The 25,235-nt window shown below is 41.9% G+C and overlaps 1 protein-coding gene across 16 annotated transcripts in view; it reads left to right on the top strand.

The window, feature by feature from the left end:
- Positions 1-218: 218 nt before the first annotated feature.
- Positions 219-25,235, top strand: part of LOC308327876 (mitogen-activated protein kinase kinase kinase kinase 3-like) — a gene marked incomplete at its 3' end in the record, with an annotated part of 59,990 nt that continues 34,973 nt past the window's right edge. For all 16 annotated transcript variants that reach the window (XM_080781469.1, XM_080781481.1, XM_080781468.1 and 13 more), the window contains exons 1-11: positions 219-449; positions 16,934-16,991; positions 17,127-17,217; positions 19,125-19,189; positions 19,279-19,334; positions 20,047-20,094; positions 20,245-20,287; positions 20,632-20,704; positions 21,275-21,406; positions 21,517-21,579; positions 21,730-21,811. In XM_080781469.1, the coding sequence (XP_080637595.1) occupies positions 354-449; positions 16,934-16,991; positions 17,127-17,217; positions 19,125-19,189; positions 19,279-19,334; positions 20,047-20,094; positions 20,245-20,287; positions 20,632-20,704; positions 21,275-21,406; positions 21,517-21,579; positions 21,730-21,811 (807 nt within the window). In that variant the 5' untranslated portion in view covers positions 219-353. The remainder of the gene's footprint in view (positions 450-16,933; positions 16,992-17,126; positions 17,218-19,124; positions 19,190-19,278; positions 19,335-20,046; positions 20,095-20,244; positions 20,288-20,631; positions 20,705-21,274; positions 21,407-21,516; positions 21,580-21,729; positions 21,812-25,235) is intronic.

Here is a 25,235-nt window from a genome sequence, read left to right as displayed (position 1 = left end):
AGAGCCATGGCTATATCTAAGGCTCTGAGTTACTTGGATCATGGATGGATGGATGTATCCCCTCTCTGCTGCTCTGAAGGGACAGACAGACAGACAGACAGAACAGTGGGACAGACAGACAGACAGACAGACAGACAGAACAGTCACCGGACCGTGTACGCCAACATTCGTGCGCATGCTCCTTGCGCAGTGGACGCCATGTTGAAGTTCCAGTGGGTTCGGGCTGTTGTGATTTCTCTCTCTGACGCCGTATGTTTTTAAATATTTCGTTTCCCCACACATCCCACCGTGCTGGTGTCTGTCTGCGTTGACACGACCACCGGGACCCCCACCCGACACGGGAGTCGTTCACGATGGATTCCAGCGTGGACCTGTCCCGCAGGAACCCGCAGGAGGATTTCGAGCTTATTCAGCGGATAGGAAGCGGCACATACGGAGATGTGTACAAGGTAAAAAAAACGGCAGCCTGGCTGTAGCACCCAGCAGCTAACTTTTAGCTCTTTGGGTGGCTACGTTGTTGACAAAACGGGAGCTTGTGACACGTCTGTGAGCGTGGATCAAAACAATATAAGGCAGCAACGCTTTTTCTGCAGCCTATTTCGCGGCTGGGTGGTGGAGAATGTGTCTATATATCTGGTTTGATCCCCGAATAGCGCAGCAAAGAATGACAGCTCCGTCAGATCATGATAATAATCGCCTAGTAGGCATCAACAAAGCACCAACACACTATAATCCCCTTGTTTATCCCCCTTTTCGATGAACAACGTTGTTATTGATCGAGAAAAAACGGGCTTTGTTGCCTGATTTTGCGTAGTGAAAGACGAGGCTAGTCGGAGAGGATTCATGATGTACACAAGGCCCCGGGGCTGCTGAGCGCACACAGCTACAATGCTTATCAGTATCATCAACATACTAGACAGTATTGATATTTTTTTATCATATGGCCAATAGCAATAGTTTGCCTGTTATGGACTATGTCAGGGTTTTATCGTCTTGATGTTAGGTATGTGATGACATTCAGTCACCCACTCTTGAGTTGACGGGGCATGTTTGTTGTTTACCAAGGGACTCCGTATCGTGGAATTTAATGTCATAAATATTACATAGTAAAACCCTGTTAATTTAACTTTACAGTTTGTATAATTTGTACACTGTTTGAGTTACAAATGGATCAATTTAATACAGGATTTCCCCCTCTTGTTTTAAGCACAAGCAATAGCAGACACTGTCGTGGAATTGGTGTGTGGGGAGAGAGGCATTTGGCAGCCTGGGTAAATTCATCTAAGTTTTGATAGGATGTAATTATGACATTTGGTTAACCTCAAGGATCATAATTAGTGTTACAAGTGCAATAAAATAACCCAGGATCAGGAATGTAATGTTTTGGTTACATTTCTTTGTTTTTTCTTCATGTTTGTTTGATTATTTTTAATCAGGCTTTTAGGCATTTTTGTGTGATTTCTGCAGTAGATCCAAAATGTCTCTCATTATCTCTTCCTTTTCTGATACACTAATTATATACCTGCTAGAAGTAATCTTGTTTGGGTCTAATTTAAGGCTACATTTTTCTTTGTTCTAGGGAAACAAGTGTAGTCATTACACTACTGGTTAAAACGGTAACTTCTACAGTGATTTAAATTCATGGGTGATTTCCCAGTGGAAGCTAATCTTCACATAGAGTAGAAAACTGATGTCAGGACCTTTTTTAATGGTCAGTGTAACTGTTGCATAATGCCAAGTTCACAGGTTTGATCATCGCCTAAAACTGTCAACTTGAACCTATGGTATGGTGCTCTTGAGTGGGAGCAAATTGTTTAATACTATGGCTGACTGAGTTGGGAAGATATCCAATTGTGATTTTTCAGGCTAGTTTTGCGATCAGGGTTCGATTCAGAATCAACTTGGTCACATCACAGGTGTACAGGTGTGTATAGAAGTGCTTGAAATGTGTTTTTGTGGGAGCTCCATCGGTTGTTGTTTTTTTTCAGGAAAATAAAAATAAAGGGGGACGGAGAGCATGGGGAAGATATCTATTCTACACAGTGTCATGCGTCATGACTCATGAGGTTAACCACAAAGGTGGTAGTGTACATGAGATCAGACATTAAGGTGCAATTTGTGATGATGCAGTATGTTAAAGTCAGTCTTAAGTTCTGTTTACATTAATAACCACAATGCAAATGAGTAAAAACTGTCTGGAATTCTGGCTGGTAGGTTGATCAAATACTCAGTCACAAGGTAATTGGCTTGATTTGCCCAACTATGGTCCATTTCCTGTTTAATTATCCTTGTGCAAGACACTGAGCCTGTTTCAAGGACAGTGCAGTGATGCCAGCATGTTGACCCCAGAGGGTCAAATGGTCCCACCTGCTATTTTATCGAATCTTACAGATTCACAAAATCTGACAATTTAACAAGCGTTTGTGCTGTTATATCAGCTGTGGGGCAAAGTATTCCAAATGTACTGTGTTGTGTTTTGGTGGCAAACGTGGTACTAAACGTTCTTTGTGTACATGGCATGAATGCTGAAATTGTTGTTGCAATGGTTCCTATTTTAAATGGCTTTTGGCCTCCTTTGAGAGTGTAAACCCTCTTTTTACGTTTGATACAATATATAGTCAGTATTATGCTATTTTGGTCAGTCTTTTAACATCCAAGTCTATTAAAACTGTTGGTTTTCTATAGTAGTAGATGAATTACATAATGTGTGTGTGTGTGTGTGTGTGTGGGGGGGGGTGGTGTACTTAACAGCCTGATGAACCTGTTGGGTACAATATTTCCGCCCTGGTCTGAATTCTACATACATACAGTAGGCCTACATGCGGCACAGCTGGGCAGCCATGGTCTTGGAAGTTGGAATGCAGTGGTCCTGACTTCCTGTGTGTGCGTGTGTCTGTGACTGTGTGTCCTATTGTTTCAGATTGCTACAACAGAGGAAGAAGTTAGAACAGAATGCTCAAGTACACACGCAGGTGGATGCATAGTCTGTCTCTCTCAAACACATGTATTTAGAAAGCAACTGGTCAGCACCATCCTGTTTTGCCAGTAGTTTGCTTGTCAAGTGTGTATCCATTATCCACGAGATCCCACTTCCCAGTGTCCCTTGAGGCTTTGCATGAATTCCTGTTGTCAGTCATTCAATTAATTTGAGTGATCCCTGTCATTCAATAATAATGTGGGAACACAACCCGAGTGAAATAAAGAGTCATATTAATCTGCCTACTTAACCCTGCAAGCTATCCCTCCACACAACTGATTCAAATGAATGAATGCTCTTAGCAGTAGCCTAAAACCTGTCCTGTGTTTCATTCTGACTGGCTGCTGTGGTACCTGAATCTCTGCATGGGGATTTGATTGTGCCCGTTAAGTGACTTCAGTGCTTGATAATGAGCATTGATCATTAATTGAATCAGCGGGAGATCTTATGGGGTAAGTAGGCTGACTAATACGACCCTTTCTGATTTCCGCTCCCACATTATTATTGGTTGATGATTTGATTCCTCAAATGAATTGAATGACTGACAACGGTCAATTCTCACACGCTTTTCCACAATAAGCTCCCTTGTGGATAGAGACCTCAGCCTGAAGTGATTCTCAGCTGAGCCTGATATGTATTTAGTAACTCCAATAGAGTACACCAGTAAGACGCGTTAACGCGGGAAGCGAACGCAGCTGTTGTGGCAGTCTGACTGACACACACACACACAGACCTTTTTTCATTTTTATTTTGCGTGCATGTTTATTCTGTGTGTGTGATACAGCTGCGCCCTCTGGTGGTGGGCGGGTGGTGTAACAGCGGGACAGACAGACAGACAGACAGACAGAGACAGACAGACAGACAGACAGACAGACAGACAGACACACACACAGACAGACATGATCTGCAGGGTCTCATAGTTAGTGCTCAGTGTGTTCGCAATAAGTCTAACGTCAACACCACACGTCATGTGGCAGCCAAGTCTATGGACCTTTTTGTTTGTTTTATTCTTGTCACCCTGTGACGTCATGTGGCGGCCAAGCCACGAGTGTGATTTTTGTTTGATTGAAATTGGTTAATGGTGCAGTCAAGGTTATGAAAAAAAAGATAAAACAAAAAACACCAGCATTTACAAAATCCCATAGATGTGTTAAATCATGTAATATAAGACATAGCCCAGAATGAGATCCTGTCAGGCCCGGGAGGTTGCTCTGTCGGTAGGCATATTGCTTATGATATTTTGTTATAACATCTATGTTTGGAGAAAATATAATGAATTCTGTGGAATGTGCGCAAATTCATACAAAACTAGTACTACATTAGGCAATCACATTTCACTGTCCCCACTGAAGTATGTCACGACAGTCACGTTCCAACAAAAACATTCCTGAGATTCATCCGATTTTGTCATCAGTCTGTTATTTAGTTTAATTGATGACACAACTGAGAACTGACATGTGTGAAGGGAGATGTATTGTGTACTCGTCATTTATACACGAAATTTGTGCTCTGCATTTACCCATCCTATAACAATTGTCTAGGAGCAATGTGCATCCATTCTATGGCTTCTAATTAGGCCGGGGTTGCTCAGGGACACACATCTATACAACCATCTATACAACCAGGGTCTCTGGCTACCCAGGTGGGCTCACTAGCCACTCAGCCACTATCCACTATCATCATTTCTGACATTCTGAGCCTGAGAACTGTAGTCAATTTGTAGGTGGCCTTAATATCTTCTTACTCTAGTGCTTTTTGAGTGGTGCAACCACTCCAAGGAACAGCAATGTCCGTGTTCACCTATGTGTCCGCCTATGTATGTGGCCATGAGCACGAGTATGACTATTAGTACCAGTAGGGGCGCTGTTGTGCCAGATACGGAGAGAGAGATAGTGCTGCACGTGCTGCACTGTTGCCTGCTAATGAGAGAGAGAGAGAGAGAGGGGGGGGGGGGGGGGGAGGGAGAGGGGAGTTGCACCACTCGGTTCACACGGGTGTGATTTTTTTTCACCTTCATTTGATGCTTTGTGACCATGTTTTTGTTTTGTAACACAGTTCTTATATTACTGGTACTTAATATAGAAATTGTCTGTTGGAATTTTGAATAGGGAAAATATCTGATTCTTCATGATGTGGTTTTGATGACTTTTCCTTCTCCAGCCTGGTCAGATCGTGTGTGTGTGTGTGTGACGCTTGAAGGCTTGCATGCATTTGTTGAGGGGTGAGGCTTGCTGGGGGAATCTCATTTTAAATGCCTCGCCACTCTGGTTCTGAATTAGTTTGAAAGAAATCTTGGAACCATTCTAGTGTCAAATCCTATTTTGAGATTTGCCTGCTCATGTGATGTATCTGGTTGGTACAGGACACGTTCAAACCAGCTCTTGAAAATAACGGGGGAAAAACAGGTATATGCCTCCATTAATAAACAACAGAAATGCTTTACATAAACTAGGAGCATTTGACAATTTGCTCTTTATTGTCCATCGTTTGTATGGTGGTTTGTATTCTTAACTTTTGGTTGTTCTACTTTTGCACTCACTGAAAGCTTCTCTGTATATGAGCATCAGCTAAATTCCTAAAATGTAATGTAAATGGGAACGTTTTTTTCCTGGCACAGTTTTTTCTTCTCAGAATTCCAGGTTTAGTTCCTTTGGTCAGGTTGCAGACTAGCGAGCCTGTGTGTACAGTACACATGCATCTACTGTGACATGCATTTAAGTTGCATATCTTTTTTTTAGACGACATGATGTATACACAGAGCAAATGTTTCTTTGGCTGTCCACAGTGAGTCAGCAACACTTCCTCCTGATTTGTTCTTATCCAAGCATGCACACATGCACGCACACACCAATTCCAGTGTGGCATCAGTGTGTGAACTGAAGTGTGCATTATGTCATATGTGACTTCACAGACCAGTGACCACCACCACTAACTAAATGTCCTGAATGCCTACAGTTAGTAGTATTGAACACTATTATTATCAATATCATTCTATACCCACTTTAAACTAGTCCGCTTCCAACACTAGCTGTCCCATCTATATTCAGTCACACACACAGAACACTGAAGTGTGTCTTCTTACACAAGTGAGCACAATACACATGTGAGGAGCACCAATATTCTGACTGTACTGCACTCTGGTACAACACAGACAACAATTCCAGTTCTTTCTGAGAGAGAAAACAAGAAATTACTCAAGTCATTATATATCTGCTTGCATTCCATTCTCTTGCATATTGTACCTTAGTGCCTTTCTGTAGTCGCGTCTGCAGTCTCTAGTCATGGTGCGGTGGGGGAGAGGAGAGCAGGCTTAGTGGGCGTATAGGGATAGTCTCCCATTGGCTTAGAGGCCAGCCAATCATGAAAATCTCGCCACTACACTGCTAGTATTCGCTACTAGACCACGTGACTAGACTAGAAAGTATGTTCTTTTATCAGCTCTGCAAGCCGATCATAAACATTCTCTTTAACACTGATTGCAGAATGAAATGTCTGTTAAGAATGACATGCATGTGACATTGTCATGTATGGTTATTATGGGACATGGCTATGCACACTTAGACAGATTAAAGCAGAAGTTGTTAAAATGCTTGTGGGACTGTGCATGGGTAGCATGTCTGCTGGATGCTTGTCTAAGGTTGTGTTTCAAGGGCTGACAGGTGCACTAGTAAAAACACTTCACTGCATGCAGTTTTTCACCTCACCTGTTCCTTTCATTGGGTTGTTAGCTGGCAATGAATGAGCCCTGCCGGGTGTACTAGAGACTGAGCCTATCCCAAGTTCCAAGAGCACCATTACAAGGAACAGTGGAGCAAAAGTTTCAATTTCACAGGACCGGTGCGGTTGTCTAAACCAGGGTTGCAAAACCTGCAAAGCTTTCACCAGTGACGCACACATATCGATCCATGCTTGTTGCGACCCAGCCCACATGGAAGGAGCACATATGATCTGCAGTCTGCACACACATTATTTAGCTGAGTGACCCGAACACCCCACAAACATGTTTTGACCAAAAACAAGTTCTTGCCAAGCTACATTTTTCAAAGAAAACCAAAGCGTGCTCTTAAAAGTACAAATGAATCGCATCACACAGCAAGATCAGTAAAAACATTGAAAATTCGAAATCCCTCAATGCAGAGGGTATAAAAGTGAAAAGTGAATGCAACTTTCTATTTCATTATTGCATTGCAATTTATGTTGTACAAACTCTGCAACGCAATAGATATCACCGACGTTTGGGTCCCGCTGTAATAGAGTAGTAACAGTGCACAACTGGTCTAAGAAGTGGGATATATATTTTTCAAGATGTCGTGCTGGCAGCTGACAAGTCAAGAAAGACTGTCAACTGAAAGGTTGTTGTTCGTGTTCCTTTAGATTTTGAAGTCATCCGTCTGATCCGTGGTAATCTAACAGCTCAATGAAGAGGTACAGAAAGAAGAGAGGAGAGAGGGAGATGGGATGATGTGTAACGTAGGATCTGAGGAGCTCAAGCCTTACCTTTATGTGATTCACTAACCGGTTGAACTACCACACTGATCTGTGGCTGTCGGGTGTCTATGAACCACTGACTTGACCTATACATCATAGAAGCTACACTGAAATCTATAGGGCTGCAGCTATAGATCCTTTTCTAGCTGTTATTCTATTGATTACTTTTTCAATGAATAAAACAATCCAGGATGCTAAGTTGGAATTGATGAAAATTTAGGAGTGCATGCCTCACCCTGTTATGCGATACCTGTTGTACCCGTTTACCATTGTCAGAGTACCCGTTGCCTCCATCTTGCAGTTTGGCTGTGGCTCTTTGTCCCTTTTTTGCATATGTACAATACTACATTATATGGATATATCTATTCTGTATCTGTCAAAATTAGGGGTGCTCCGATCAAGACTTTTGTGGTCGATCACTGATGTGATTACTTATTTCTTCCATGATTGGCCGATGCCGATTCATGTTCAGTACAATATATCAGCTTTTTTGCTTCAATATATCAGACAAAGTGTTGCATGAAGAGAGTGTTGAATGCTACTACAGTAATTGATTGATTGGACATTTTATTTCACAGTATGTAGAATGGGTACATTTCAAACAAAAGCACAAGTCAATACAAACCTGCTACTTTGAGGATAGTAGGCTATAGTAAAATAAATTGGGACGTTCCATATATCATATGGAATAACTAGTCAAAGCTATGTTTTTCAGTTTCAGAAAACAATGTTTTCATAGACCCATTTGCTTGGAAAACAAACCTGGCAACCCCCACTCCACGGTCAGTTTCACTTTAACAAAACATAATGTTTTCATAGACCCGTTTGCTTGGAAAACGAACCTGGCAGCTCGTGGTCAGTTTCACTTTAACAAAATGTTTTCATAGCCATTCATAGACCCAGCTTGGAAAGCAAATGGAGATATTTTCCAGGATGCATTTCCAGGACAGAATCTCTGTATTGTGACCTCAGTCACAATATGAATTTCATTTTTAATTCAACTTACTTTAAGTGCGGCCTGATCTGCTGCTGCATGAACAAAATGGATGGATGTTTTTAGTGAGGTGAAATGCAAACAAAAGCCAAAGGAAAGATGCAAGTTGGAACGTTATCTCTGTGGAGCATGTTTATTGACATGGTCTGCGGGGATGGACGGCGAAAATGTCTGACTGCGCAAGCAGAACGCCGTGGGTACTAGTTAGGGTGGGGGAGAAGCCGAGGAGGAGGTGACCAGTTACAACGCATGAATAATCTGAGAATACCATGGTGATGTTGATGTTATATTAGAGACCCTGTTGGACCGGGTCTAAAAATACATTTGAATTATTCTCGGTTCGTTTCGGACCGAGTTCTTAATTGAAATGGCACATTATTTTGGTTCGCAGCTTTTTTAAGTAAAAGATTGGATTTGCATATCAGTGAATTTGGCGATGGCCGATTGAGTCATTAGGAATAGGAGCTAGAATGGTCCGATTTTAATCGCCCACCGATCAATCGGAGCATCTCTAGTCAAAATGTATCTCTTTTATGCCCCTATTGAGATTCTATATCTTTGTGTATAGTGTGGCCTACACATTACAAACTAAGGTACCGGTCGGCTACAGATCCTATAGACAAATCCATGGAACAGTGCCCTGTAGGCCAGTTGTAGCTAATCAGTGCTGAGGTGTAAAGCTGTGCTTAATGGTACATCTGGGTAATGGCTGCGCTCAGGGCACCCCCTCCGTGGATTTGTCTGACTAGTCTATAGACCGATTCCGTAGCGGGTCTCATGGTCGCAGCCTACGTATTTCTTGTAGGCGGACTCGACGTAGCTGCGGGTTTAAACCCTCACCAGGTGCACCTCTTCCACTACAGTGAACGGCAGAGTGACTGATGTTAGTTTGCCTCAAACTTTACTCCTTTACCTGCTTTTTTACTAACACTAACATTACAAAGATGCCCAGAACATCGAGATGAACCTGTGTAGTTTATGGCTGCTCCAACAGTAGTGGCAACATAAAAAAAAACAAAAAACGGAATGTCTAATATCCACCGCGGTGGCTGAGACCAGAGCCATTGAGTAATGGTTGAGACGAAGCAGTGAAAGATACATAACGCCAGTCTTACCCAATACCAAATCTTTCTGTTTTATTAACACAAGGCTGCTGTACTTTATACCTCATACTTTAAATGCTTAGTATGAGGTATAAAATACAGCAGCCTTGTGTTCATAAAACAGAAAGATTGGGTATTGGGTAAGACTGAAATTATGTATCTTTCAGGACCTTTCACTGCTTTGTCTCAACCATTACTCAATGGCTCTGGTCTCAGCCACCGCGGTGGATATTTTGACATTCCGTATTTATTTATTTTTTATGTTGCCACTACTGTTGGAGCAGCCATAAACTACACAGGTTCATCTCGATGTTCTGGACATCTTTGTAATGTTAGTGTTAGTAAAAAAGCAGGTAAAAGAGTAAAGTTTGAGGCAAGTCACTCTGCCGTTCACTGTAGTGGAAGAGATGCGCCTGGTGATGGTTTAAACCCCGCAGCTACGTCGAGTCCGCCTACAGGAAATACGTAGGCTGCGACCATGAAACCGCTACGGAATCGGTCTATAGCCTCTCTTCATATCCCGATGGTTCCGCTGTGCAAGTTTGGATCGATGGTCCTCAGTCCACTGAGAAGAATAATTGATTCATAGGTTTCCTCATTTTATTATAGTAGGATAGGATTTAGTAGGATTAAAGTAGAATAATAGTTAGATAATACCAAAATAGGAATTGATTTATTAATCGATTATTTTATAAAATTATCTTTTCTTTTCTCGTTTAGTTCAATTAGCTGTTACACCTCAGTGAAATGCTGAGTTTCAATTTAACTCTGTGGATAAATTGTGTTTCTCACATTAGAATGTCTCTTCAAGTGTCATTAACTCTGGTTCATGGCACTGTCAGCACAACCACTGACCACCAGCCCACTCTGTGGTTATTACCTCTATCTAGAATGGTGCTGACACGGAATGGCCCAAGAACGCTTTTCCCCCTGCTTGTTATCTTACCCTGAGGTAAAGACAGCAGGGATGTTTTACATGTTGGTGAAAGGCACAGGTGTAAATTGGTAAATGGCGGTGCATGAAATGAGTTGGAAACTCTGAAAATGTCATGTCTGGCGAACTGAGGACAAGCGAGTGAGGGATAGCTGCTGCATGTTAGTGGCCCTAAGGCTTTAGGTGTAGCACTAATGATTGGAGAAAACAGGCTTGTAAGAGGGAGGAAACCCGTTCAAATCTCCGGAACGCCTGGGAAAATTGGCTCAGTGGGAGTGAATTGCTGAAGAGCTTGCTCGTTATCAGACTGAGGCTTATCTGATCTCAAAGAATTACAGGCACAGTGCTGTGTGTGTGATATTGTAAGAAAGTCATTGCTTAAATATGGCCAAATGCGGTATTATTACTTTTTGTGTGAAAATCATTCATAATTATTGGATTTATTGAATCGTTAGAATGTGCTCAATGTGAAAGATACTTGAATACATTTTCTTTCCTTCATTTAAACTCCCAGTCTCTCTGGCAATTGTAATTTGCAATTTTGCATTATACTGTGCAGCTCCAACATCTATTCACTGTTATTTGCTTGTGATGTCAGTGATGTGGTTAGTGAAGCTTATTTACGTTATTGTCGCATGTGTTAGAAGTCTCTGGATAAAAGCATCAGCTCATTACCTAAGCTGTTAAATGTTGCCTCAAGCAATGCACTTAACCTCCGACAGATCCATTGGAAATGCTGAGTGGCCCATGGTACACATCTGTGTTTATACAGTACAGCTCGTCAGCTCCCAGTCGCCACTCGCCAGTATAAAGAAATTGTCTTGCTGCCAGATGATTGGAGATCATTCTCTGCCATCCAATCATTTGCAGATTCTAAATGCAATGTAGTTGCAGTTGAGTGAAACGTTTTAGAGAATGTCTTGTGAGTCTTGTAAAGAAAGTTCTTATAAATGCTTATACTACCTCTCTGGCCTGCCGGGGCGCCTGAAGGAGGGGAAAGAAACTGGTCGGAATAACGTGTTCCTTCCACGCTCTACGTCCGGCTGGGGAAACTATCTCCTGTCAGGTGAAAAGAAGCAGCTTGGACTCCTCATGCATAGAAAGAAGCATGAGGTCAGCCCGCTGCCCCCCAGGTTGGCAGAGGAAGTGTAGCGCTCAGGATTAGCTAATTGACACTGGGTGAAAAAATGGGTTGCATGGGAGAGAGGGATTGCCAGATAGGACTTTCACAGTTAATTCAGGTGAATTTCCTTGGACAAACGTGATGACAGTATCAAGAGCAGGTGAGTAGTATAATGTTAGATATTAATTATAATTTACTAGCCCTTACCTGTTGTTTTCGCGTTTTCGCTTTTTTAATTCACTAATAAATTCATTATTAATCATTAATGTGTGAAATCGAAAAAAGGGCTTCGTTACGCCCTCCATATTAGTCACAGTGATTGGTGCAGGCAGCTACGGCAGTCACAGTGACACACAGACACACAGTGATTGGTGCAGGCAGCTACGGCAGTCACAGTGATTGGTGCAGGCAGCTACGGCAGTCACAGTGACACACAGACACACAGTGATTGGTGCAGGCAGCTACGGCAGTCACAGTGATTGGTGCAGGCAGCTACGGCAGTCACAGTGATTGGTGCAGGCAGCTACGGCAGTCACAGTGACACACAGACACACATTCAGACTGATTGAATTATAGTATGATGATGATGATAATTGAAAATAATGCTGCATTGTGTACTGACAAAGGGTTAAAGACCCCCTCTCCCTCTTCAGTTTGTTTTATGGCCATACGGCTTAGATTTCTTAAAATCACACTTTTTTGGTCCAATATTGGACCAATATTGAAGGGGTGCACCGGTGATGCGATCGGTTTCCCAAACAGTAGCTTTGTTTCCAGCTGTTCTCACCGCTATTCTAGCAACTGCCCTGCATTTAGAAGTATCCACTATCCAGATGTAACCTCGCGCCATGTAAACTGCCCTGCATTTAGAAGTATCCACTATCCAGATGTAACCTCGCGCCATGTATGGTGGTGTAGGTGGAGATTGCTGATTGTCTGGCAATGAGATACTAGTGGAGAATGATCAACACTCCTATTAGCATAAAAGAGCCATGCAGTCTGACATGTTCAAAGGTTAACCTATATTCAAATATGTACAAGATGGGGCAGTCATTGGGCCTTCTCTACTTGAACTAACAACGGTTAACACTGATCCTGGATCACCTCAGTTCAGTGTCTGTCTACCAGGACTTATCTCATTAACTAGATACTGTAAGTCTCCTTATCTCACTCTCTCTACCCGTCTCCCTCTCTGTCTGTCTTGTTGGTCTTTCTAGACACTAACCAGCTCTCTGTCTGTGTCCATAGCTCTTTACTTATCTTTTGTTCATAGTCTTGTGCTCTAAAAATATAATCTTAAAATTAGATTTTGAATGCTAGTTAAGATACTATTTTGTGGAGGAATTATATTTTCCTTTTATTGAATATTGTATTGACAGTTTAAAAATACAGCATTATGTAAATAAGCGATTATGTTCTGTTTACATGTTATGCGTAGAATTAATTAAGCACCTATGAAGTGTGTGTGTTTATAATGGCAGATAGCCCTGATAGTGCTTGTGATTCTAAGAAGTGTTGTGGGCTGAGAGGAGGATGATCAGGGTGAGATAGCACTGTTATGCTGTTTTGTTTCTGGTCAAAGAAGGAGGAGGAGGAGTGAAATGTCACACCGCTGCTCTACTGAGCCGACCATATGCTGAGGGTGTCGCATGCACACACACACACACACACACACACACACACACACACACACACACACACACACACACACACACACAGCCATGTTAATTACAATCATTACTCGATCCTTCACTGCGCACTCAAAAATAGCTGTCTAGCACAAGAACTCACGCACAGTTATGGTTGTACAGTAACACAAATACACATTAAGATGGCAGTGAAATCAACTGCCCCACTCTCTAGTACTGCATGCATGCGCACGGCACGCACACAGTCACACCAGATGGATGTAGCTCTTGGGATTAAACTATAGTCAAACTAACCAGTCTAACATGTTTTTGTATTCAGATCCATTTTGGTTAGGAATTCAGAATGAAGGAATGGCTGTACCTAAAACTATGTGTGTGTCACACAGCATGGGCAAATATAAAAACATGAATATTATGGCATGCCTTTTATGAGAACATCCAGTACAACAACATTTTGTTTTCTCACTTGAAAGTTTGAACTACTGCATTAGTACTTTCTTTTTCGACTTGTTCTGCAATCTGCATAGATGCAGATGTAGGCCTTGAGGCAGAGTTGAGGTGCCTGCTGTGAACACGTACTGTAAAAACTGCAATATACATGAGGCCTGCTTGCCATAGGGATGTGTGTACTATGGTTGTGGTGGTGGTGGGGAGGTTCATAAAGGACAGAATCAGTGGAAAGACTTGGAGACCGATCATGGAAATTGGAAACGACTGGAAAACCCATATGTGGAAACTTGAAAGCCATGCATGGATACAGTGATCCCTGCAAATTCCTACTGTTTATCCTGTCTAAAGTGACGTCTATACTAGTATTGGGTTAGGGTTATTTTGTCATGCCAGACAATTGGTCGCCCAATCCATTTGTTCAGCAAATCACTCCACCGTTCACCCCAGCCTGTCACTGTCGCAACTACGTGTAACTAGCTACTCATCCACACAACAAGACATTGGTTAGCTGGATAGGCTAATGCTACATTCCATTGAAGTTAAAACTCGAATATCTTGCCTGGGTTTGCTGAGATAAACAGACATGTTATATCAGTATAATACTTTTTATAATCATTATAATAGACATGTTTACTGTCAAAGGAACTGCATACAATTGGAACTACTACCTCTGCTCTGACTTTAAGTGGAATGTAGCATTAGGGGCTGTGTCAACAGAAAGCTTTTTGAGCTGCCAGTGCCAGCCCAGTGCCTTAAGTCATGCTAGGAGCAAGTCAGACTCCACCTCTAGCTCCAACCTCAGCGACCTTGCAGGCTTTGTAGGAGCGCTCTACTTTCCAGTGCTGCAGCGCAGCTCGCGCTCTCTGCAGCTAGTGTTTGATGGAGCATCCTGCTGGGCACCTCAAGTAGAAACTAGTTCAACAGATTGTCACTTATTTTCAACTGATCAATCAAAATTGAGGAAGTGGCAAGACTAAAGATAAAAATGGCCGAGGGTGGCTAGTGGCTACACACTCCTTGTCCTGACAGCAGGCCTTTCGAGATCCACCGCTAGATCAGTTGCAGACTTGGTTTCTTCTGTTATTAGCTGTTTCAGTTAGGTTGTTTGAATTAATAACACAAATCATGTGACAATCAAACCCATCAACTACAAGCTTTCTGTCAGCTCTGGGCATAGCTATTTTTTATGTGTTAATCACACATGGGGGGGAAAACAAATCTGTGGACTTAGTCCTTTAGTTAGTTAGCCTTCGAGCCAGCCTCTAACAGTATGTAGCCAATCATCATTCACGTTTAAACTACCGGTAGTAATGGTCTGTAGAGAAAATGGCAAAGCCCTGTTGTGTTCTCACTTTTTATTCTGCGTTTAGAGGCGCAATTGATTGAACACGCTGTAATGTGCATGCTAGGAGCTAGAAGGCGGTGACGCACTGCCAGATAGACCAGGCATGCATCCGTAGAACTCTGATGGGAACTCTGATGTTTTTTTTCCTTCTCTAAACCGAAAGAATTGCGGTCTGTAAAGGTGTATTGAACCCGTGCAGGGCGTACCGAACGGTTCGGTTTTAAACCGTAAACCGCTGCACCCCTACCCCTAGTAGAACCATAGACATAAAAATGTAGACGCCTCCTTCGGCTCTGAGGTGTGTATATATCGAGTGGAGGCAAGCTTTTGTGACACACGCGGAAGCATAGCAGAAGCTTCTGCGTGTGTCACAGAAGAGACGTTTGGTAGGCCAATTTAAACGTGGCAATTTAAACGTTTGTTTTCTCTATTGGATTGAATCCGGAAGTCTCGGAAAAGACGTGCTGTGATTGGCCAGTAGTCACGACGCATCGTGCCTGCCGCACTTCCGCTTGACCTCCCCCTTACAGTGCATACACCGTCATGCCAATGAACTGCAGCAGCCAATGAGGCATCTAGGTTTTTCTATCTATGCGTAGAACCACTTCCGTTCTACTTCCTATGACATGGCTGCTTGTTTACATTCACCCATGCAGCATGGTTTTGCGTCTCGCTAAATTTGTATTCCTAGAATGAGTGGGGCGAGGGAGCGCTTGCTCATCCTAGAAACTCAAATATCGCCTACGGCTCTTCACAATGTAATGAGCATACGCAAATTGAGCCGACGTGAGCCATGATGACACACGCAAAATCAGGCCAATCCATCCAGAAAAGCCACTCAGTTGGCCTAGCTGGCCCACTAGCCATTTTGCCAGTCCTGCCAAGACTGTGTTTTGTTGTCACCGAGCTGGCACAAATGTCTATGACTCATCTGGTCTGTCTGCTGGCTCCCTCCTCCTCCTCCTCTCTTGTATCTCATGTTTTTCCTTGTGTCAACTTGCTCCCATCATCACTTTGTTTTGGGTTGGATATTTTCAACTCTGCAGCATTTTCTCTCTATCCTGCTCTCCCCCTCTCTCACTCCACATCTCGAGTCTGTGACTTCACTTTTCATTATATTTCTCCCTCTTTCTATTTACTCCCAACTCTCTCTCTCTCTCTCTCTCTCTCTCTCTCTCTCTCTCTATCACCACTCTTTGTCTCTGTGTGTTCTCTTACTTTATCTCTATTTCGCTTCTTACATTGTATTTTCCTCTTTCCAGGGAAACCAAGGAAAGTGACTTTAATTTTAGTTTTATAGTCATCATATTCCTGTGGGTGCGAGCATTCCTTCCTGGGCATCTCCAGCCTCAGCTATCACTATCTCTGATCTACACCACAGTTACACACGCACGGACGCACACACACATATATATTCACGCACACGCAAACACAAACTGGGAGAAGCCAGAAATTCATCCCCACTGTCAAAGGCAATATTTTATTTATGTCCAATTCATGTATAATTTGTTTTGCAGGCCACCCTCCCTGCAGTTCAATGTAAATATGGCAGACAGCTAGGCAGACTATTTATAGAACACAGACCCAGTGTCCTGTAGAAACCTGACATTCTACAAATATCTACCTAAGCGCTTCATGTCAGTTTGAACAAGTGTGTTCTAGGAATATTGTCTACTCTGAGTCTATATTATCAGTTTCTTTCCACTAAATCCTGAAAAAGAATTACACTCATCATGTGTGTGATGTCCAACATGTAAATGAAATCCACTATCTGATGATCAGATCTAGTGAACCGATGGGCCAGTTTTGTCTTGCGATTATTCTGCTTCTGATTCTTATTTCTCCTGTCTTTCTTCCTCTCTCCATGCAGGCACGTAATGTTAACACAGGAGAGCTGGCTGCCATCAAAGTCATCAAACTGGAACCTGGTGAGTTCTGTCTACCTTTCCACCCCTCCCCTCTGCCAATGTTAACTAATAAAGTAGCAGTATGCTGTGTACCAAACAAGCTAGCAGTCTAGCATCATCATCAACATACTAAATCATGTGTGTAATGTGTAACAGGTGAGGACTTTGCGGTGGTCCAGCAGGAGATCATAATGATGAAAGACTGTAAACACTCCAACATAGTCGCCTACTTTGGGAGTTATCTCCGGTAAGACAGAGTGCATACTGTGTGTGCGCATCTTATTGTGCTATTGGTTACCTAATACCTATGATGGTGTGATGGGGGAAAATATGCATATTTCACCTCCTTTTGTGTGTATTGTGTTTTTGTTTTAGTTTCAAATAAGATATTAGCCTATCCAACTATCTGTAGCACTTGCCCTAGCCTTGTCCTCCTACAGGCGTATGTAAAGGCTCAATTTATGTAATTTAGATAGCATTTTATGTAGACTTAAACATTGACAAAGGTAGACCCGCTCTCAGTTCTTACTCAGTCAGAATCACAATGTATTGCTCATACACTGTCTGGGACTAAAGACAGCGATTTTAAAACGATAAGAAAATAGATAATGCTCTGCCCATTTGTGTCTCAATAATTGACCATGATATCTGTACAATTTGTCACATTATAGTCCACACACAAAAAGAAAACGGGAAGTGAGACACCACGACACATACTTTGTCTTCATAAGAATATGTACAGACATTCCATATATAATGAATGAAAGATCGGCTTTCACAAGTCAATGGCTGCGTTTATATGAAGGGTGATCATTCCGAATAAATACTTCAGAATAAAATAATTTGGAAGTAATGAGTTTCCATGGGAAATGGTCATTCCGAATGAGTGTTTATATGGAGAAGTGATATAAGACATGATACATGTTAATTCACGTGAAACTACGCCATCTGTTGGACACATAAAATATAGGCAGTTCATTCATTGTGACTGTCTCAACAATACAAACATTACAGACGAAAGACGATACTTTGAAATCCCATCATTTCATTCCGCAGTAGCTTTGAGGCTGCTGGTTGGATAGGGGCGGGCATATATGTTTACCGTCTTTTTTTCCCCACCCGCTGCGGCTCCCCTTCTCGTTTTTATTTGTACTTTATCATCTACAGCACGGCCAGGGCACGCAACACACTGATTATTATTGTATCGGGTCGCTCGTTATTTTTGAGAGAGAGAGACCGTTGAACACACACACACACACACAGTCACACACACACACACACACACACACACACACACACACACACACACACACACACACACACACACACACACACACACACACACACACACACACACAGATCAGGGGTATCATCATCTGCTGCTGCTCCACGTTTTTTTGTGGATTTCGGATCTGCAAAATGCACGGAATAATGCGCTCTATGTGCAAACTCCTCAGCGCGCCTTGGATATGAGCGCCTTGGAGTATGCTCAGAAAGACCAGAATGAACTTACATCCGAAGCAGTGTATACATGAGTCCAATTTTCTTTCAATCGCATTGAACATTGGAATAATCCGGCCAGTGACATCGTAATGGTTTTTAGATCGCATTGAGCATTTTCATTCGGAACGTGTAATAGGATTGAAATAATATTCGTAATGAAAAAAGGATTTAACTGCCCATGTAAACGTAGCCATTGAATGTTGTGCAATCTCATGAAATGAGTGTACAAAGGGAACCAAATGGACCCGTAACTTTAACCCGAGTTAAATTAGCACTCAGGATTTTACTGTGTATTTGATACCAAAGTTCCAAACATGGCAAGAGTAAATATAAAATATGAAAAATGTGTGCATGTGTACACATGCACAATAATTTACACATTAGGGGTGTGATGAATATGATTTGAAAAATCAACATCATTGCAAATTATGCCTTTGCAAATTTATCTGCATGTATTATTGCACATTCTGTGTGGATATACTCACGGTTAAAAATATGTTTTTGGATAAATTCATGGCTTGAAAAACAATGTCCTTTTGTGTGAGGACCTTTAATTTAATTACACTTAATTACACTGTGAACAGTGAGTGTCTGTGTGCATGCATGCTACAGTACTGACTGACGTGTGTGTGTGTGTGTGTGTGTGTTTAGGAGGGACAAGTTATGGATCAGTATGGAATACTGTGGAGGAGGCTCACTACAGGACATCTATCACAGTATGACACCCATCTATCTACACATGCAATCATACTCTACATGAGAATCACCTGTTGGTTTTAACTTCCTGCTCTTTCTCTCTTCTCAGTAACTGGCCCGCTGTCAGAGTCTCAGATAGCCTATATGTCCCGTGAGACCCTACAGGTAATGTTCTGTGTATTATATGTGTGTTTATATCTGTGATTTGTCTGTGTACAGTGAAAACAAAGGCTAGCTATTTTAACCACTTTTTAAGCGTGTATACTAAACGGGTCGTTACATGAGTGGATGCTGTACTTGGAACACTTTTCTCGTCCTTTGAGACTCTGTGCTATATCTTCCGCTACCCCTTATCCCTACACTTATTTGCCATTTTTTACTATTTTGAAAAACATTTTCAAGTTAAAATAGCGGATCTACAACCACACAACGTGTCGATGTAGATCGACTAGTTGAACTATTTTAAAATATTTTTCAAGATAGTAAAATATGGTAAAAGTTTAGGGATAAAGGGTAAGGTAAAGCCAAAAAAGATAGGGCCATCTATTCCAAATCTCTTTGGCTTTTACAAGTGCTCAAAGCGCTTTACAATGGTTCATTCATTCATTCATTGGAGGCAAATGTAGTTTTTAGTGTCTTGCCCCAAGACACTTCAACATATAGATAGGAGGAGCCGGGATTCAAACCACGGATCATTGGACAACCTGCTCTACCTCCTGAGCCACAGCCGCCCAATTTAAGCTAGATGTTTAGAATATTCTAGTCTATGGTGTACAACATTTGTAAATATTTCTATGCTGCTGCTGTTCAATGTAAATCATTGACCTCATGGAGGGTTAAATATATTTAATATAGTGTTTCTGTGTGATTCTGATAGGGCCTGTACTATCTACACAACAAAGGCAAAATGCACAGAGACATCAAGGTGAGCCTGGAATTAAGCCTTTCTATGAACTTTTAAAATCCTGTATAAGTTCATAGAAGTCATGAAAAGTGTCTTGTTAATATTTATTTTGCTATTTGCTAGTAGTTTAAAAGCTTTTTGACAAGGATTTCTTCTGCTTTTGTGTGTTAGGGAGCCAACATTCTCCTGACAGACAATGGCTATATTAAACTAGGTGAGTGTAACGCATTCATTGAAAAACCCAGAGTGTTAATTTAACAATGAGATGGGGGCGTAAAAAATGGCCGAGGTCAGTTTTACACTCGTTGAATTTACGCTCTGTATTTCTCTGGGTATGTATGACTTCTTCAAATGACCTCATTTACTCATTGGCTTCTTTCTCCTCTTTTGCTCTCTCTCTACCCCTCTCTCTCCCTCATTCCTTTTCTCATTTACGCTCTTTTCTTAATTTCTAACCATTTCTTCCTCTTTCATTCCATCTCACATCCTCCTTCCTTTCTCACTTTGTCACTCATTTTCCTTTTCTCAATGTATTTTTCTATCTTTCCCTCTCTCTAGCTGACTTTGGTGTATCAGCTCAGATCACAGCAACTCTAGCCAAGAGGAAGTCTTTCATTGGAACTCCATATTGGTAAGTGGTGTCTAACAGAGGTGAGGACTCGATAGACGGTAGCAAAAATCACAACAAATTGTTTTACACATAAATATTCACAGCTGGTCCATTAAAAACATTGATCCTTTCGTTTTGAATTTATAAAACATGTAGCAAGATTTGCTATGTCATTCTGTAGCCTGTTCCAGGACAAAGGTGCAGTTCTGCGCTCTGTACGGGCAATAGGGACTGAAAACATAAAGATGTCTTTGGTTTGTAAAAGAATGAAATATTATTTGGGGCCATGTCCATTGAGACTTTTATTCCTTGGTGTTAAAAGCGCCCTAGTTAAAACTCAAGCTCAAGCTTCAATCAGAGAAAAACATCACACGTGAATGAGCAAACGCAAAATGCCGCACTGCCGGTGTTTTCAAAAAGCGGCGCTCCCGTTGTAAACAATTAAAAACACCCTCACACTGGACACTGGCCCTTATACTGTAGCATTAAAGGATCATCTCTCTCTTTACACTGCACTCCTTCTCACTGCCCTATATCTCTGTTTCCTCTCCTGTCACTTTTGTCTCCCTCCATCCTCTCTCTCTCGTGTAGGATGGCTCCAGAGGTAGCAGCAGTAGAGCGGAAGGGAGGTTACAACCAGCTGTGTGATATATGGGCTGTGGGCATCACCGCTATAGAGCTAGCAGAGCTACAGCCCCCAATGTTTGACCTGCATCCCATGAGGTAGTGTGTGTATGTGTGTGTGTGTGTGTGTGTGTGTGAGAGAGAGAATGTGCAGCTCTGTTACTATCTCTAGACGTTGAGATTTAACCTGGTCTCTGTCCATCTCCCAGGGCTTTGTTCTTGATGACAAAGAGTAATTTCCAGCCTCCCAAGTTGAAAGACAAAGTAAAGTGGTAAGTGGAGGCTGTGTTTGCACGCTGCACTCAATGCATCTGCAAATCAATCCACATTCACTTGACTGTTGACTTCTCTTGTCTCTTTGTTGTTTTTGTCTTTTGGACCCTTCTCTCTTTCCCCCTGTGTTTTATGTTGTTTTTTAACAGGACAAATAATTTCCACCACTTTGTCAAACTGTCTCTCACCAAAAACCCAAAGAAGAGGCCCACAGCAGAGAAACTCCTACAGGTGAATGCCAAAAGAAACATCTGACACTGCTGCACATGTTTAGGAGCCACTAGACACTACAACTACTGTATATTAACTCCGAGGCGATTTTAAGGGTGCGCACACAGGACCCATATCCTGTTTTTGGCGTCCATCTTAAGGCTAAATAAATAGCGTCAATGCTAGCGAGCTAAAATATAGCCATCCTTGTTCTAGAAAGCGCCATTGTTTCCATCTAGACCACCGGATTATCAGCAAAGACCTCTGAACATCGCACGTTTTATCCAAACCATGGAGCGCTCCGTAGATTAGATTCAGCTTATTTTTTTTTTTAAACATATGTTTATTCATTTTCTTTATATTACACATAAGTATTTTCAACAATTTACATATATTTTCCCCCCCCACATCCCTCTGGCAGCACAAATACAAACAAAATCTTATCACGAAATGAATTGACAATAATAAATATAAAACAAAAATAAATAAATAATGACAAAACGAAAAATAAAACGAAAACCGAAAATAAAGATTCAGCTTCTTAGTCGGCCTGTATAATGGTCGGTGGACCGCAGCGCGGTTGCACAACCCGGTCTAGGATCGCTAAAGAAGGAAAGGCCAAGCCAAAATAGAAAATAATAATGTATAGAATAATACAGAAATCAGCGATCAGGTTTGATATCAATAATAAAGCTTATCAGACGGAGCATTCCGCCAGAAGCAGTTGCTAGTTAGATTCCTTCTGGCGGAACGTTACGTCACAAGCAGTAAGTCTGTTAAATTGCTGTGGAAAATAAATAATACAAAAATAAACACATTGTGCTGCAAATGAGTGCAAAGTAAAATTCCAGAGTGAACAGGAGTCTATCCTCGGTCCCAGCCTTACTCATCTGTTCAGAGTGAACAGGAGTCTAGCCTCGGTCCCAGCTTTACTCATCTGTTCAGAGTGAACAGCAGTGTTGTTTTTGGCAGGCATTTTTTAGATTTAGTCAGTCTTAGTCTTTTGGAAAAATGCTTAATTAGTCTTAGTCAGTCTTAGTCATTTGGAAAAATGCTTAATTAGTCTTAGTCAGTCTTAGTCATTTCTATCCTTGATAGTTTTAGTCGACGGAAACTCCTAAGGGTTTTAGTCAGTTTTAGTCATTTTAGTAAAAGGTTTTAGTCCAGTTTGTCATTTTTTTTAAAATGTCTTTAAATAAAATGTCTATAGCGTACAGGTATTAATTAGAGCTGGGACTCAATTTAAAAAAAAAATCTAATTAATCAGAGGCTTTGTAGTTAATTAATCTCGATTAATCGCATTTTAATCGCATATCATTATTTTACCCAAGAACTGTGAGAGCCATTTTTTTATGGATTTTGGTATACTAGTGAATCAATGAATAGTGAATACATAAGTTTAAGCAATAAAACATTGTTTTTGTAGTAATAATATCTCAAAATTAATAATTTATATAGAGCTTTTTTGAGTACCGAAAAATGCTTTACAATTACAAGGGGGACATGATAAATCAAAAACAACTTTATTAAAGGAAAAACACTAAGTAAATAAAAATTAATATCTGGGGAAAGTAATATTGAAGGTTTTGGATGGTGGGGGCATGTCTCTGAGAGTTTTGGGGTATGCATTCCACAGGGTTGGTGGGGGGGGGTTTCAATTGGTGCAGCAAATATGTGACATGAGTTGACCATAAGAAAACACCTCTGTGTTTCTTCCGTGGACATACAGTAACAGCCATAGCAGATTTTACATTTTATTTGGCCATAACCGTTTAGTTAGAAACCATGTCATCTGGTCGGGTACTTGAACTGCTACTGGGAGTTGGAATAACATTAGCTCTGATCCATAGTGTTAGAAGGAGGAAAGTAGGCTTTCACATCTTTTTTTATGTTAAAAACGAGGCCGCGGGTGTGAGTGAGGGGAAAGGATCAAATTAAGTACCATAGAACTCCTGAGTCCTAACTACGCTATCGACCAGAGCTACTGTTGTTGATTGATGTTAGCTTCCAGGCTAGGCTAGGTGCAACATGTTTCGCATTGAGCCGATACTGGAGGCATGACGAGGCGCGGTGATATGTGAATTCTTTGTTGAATAATTGCACACAACTGTGCTGTATGCAGCTGTAATCCACGCTATCATCGGATAGCATTTTAAATCCTATTTCCAATCCACGGGGACAAGCAAAGTGATCTGCAGCGGCGTGGCTTCCCCCAGTCTGGTGATGTTATTGTCTGAATGGGACGGTGTGTGTGTGTGTGTGTGTGTGTGTGTGTGTGTGTGTGTGTGTGTGTGTGTGCGTGCATGCAGATGGGCGTGACCAGCAAGGAAAGGAGAGGAGGATAGAGGCGAGAGCAGTGATATTATTGGCGAACATTTTCATGCACTTTGTTCGTCAATCCACTAACGCGTTCGTCTAACCTCGTCTTGTCAGCGATAACACAAACACGTATCGTCATCGCGTCAAACAGAGCTAATTAGCTCGTCACCGTCAGTCTTGTCCCGAATTATTTGAGTGTCTTTAGTCTTAGTCCTGGAAAAAGGGGCGTTGACGTTGTCATTTACGTTATCGTCAGTCCTGACGAAAACAACACTGGTGAACAGGAGTCTAGCCTCGGTCCCAGCTTTACTCATCTGTTCAGAGTGAACAGGAGTCTAGCCTCGGTCCCAGCTTTACTCATCTGTTCAGAGTGAACAGGAGTCTAGCCTCGGTCCCAGCTTTACTCATCTGTTCAGAGTGAACAGGAGTCTAGCCTCGGTCCCAGCTTTACTCATCTGTTCAGAGTGAACAGGAGTCTAGCCTCGGTCCCAGCTTTATTCATCTGTTCAGAGTGAACAGGAGTCTATCCTCGGTCCCAGCTTTACTCATCTGTTCAGAGTGAACAGGAGTCTAGCCTCGGTCCCAGCTTTACGCATCTGTTCAGAGTGAACAGGAGTCTAGCCTCGGTCCCAGCCTTACTCATCTGTTCAGAGTGAACAGGAGTCTATCCTCGGTCCCAGCTTTACTCATCTGTTCAGAGTGAACAGGAGTCTATCCTCGGTCCCAGCTTTACTCATCTGTTCAGAGTGAACAGGAGTCTAGCCTCGGTCCCAGCTTTATTCATCTGTTCAGAGTGAACAGGAGTCTATCCTCGGTCCCAGCTTTACTCATCTGTTCAGAGTGAACAGGAGTCTAGCCTCGGTCCCAGCCTTACTCATCTGCGGAGAGAAAACAAACATGCAGAGTGTTCCATACAGAATTAGCGGATTTGCCGTCTGTGCGGGCCTTACGCTAGTTCTCTTATTCAATCGCCATTTGTTTTTGGTTTACATCTGTTCTAGATAATATGAAAACTTAGTCCATTGCATGTTGTTTTCTGTATCTCTTCTATATATATATATATATATATATATACACACACACACACACACACACACACACACACACACACACACACACACACACA

This window comes from Protomyctophum bolini (genome assembly GCF_963924005.1).
Source record: "Protomyctophum bolini genome assembly, chromosome: 14".
NCBI classification, from domain to species: Eukaryota; Metazoa; Chordata; class Actinopteri; order Myctophiformes; family Myctophidae; genus Protomyctophum; species Protomyctophum bolini.
This window is presented reverse-complemented; position numbering and strand designations above follow the sequence as displayed.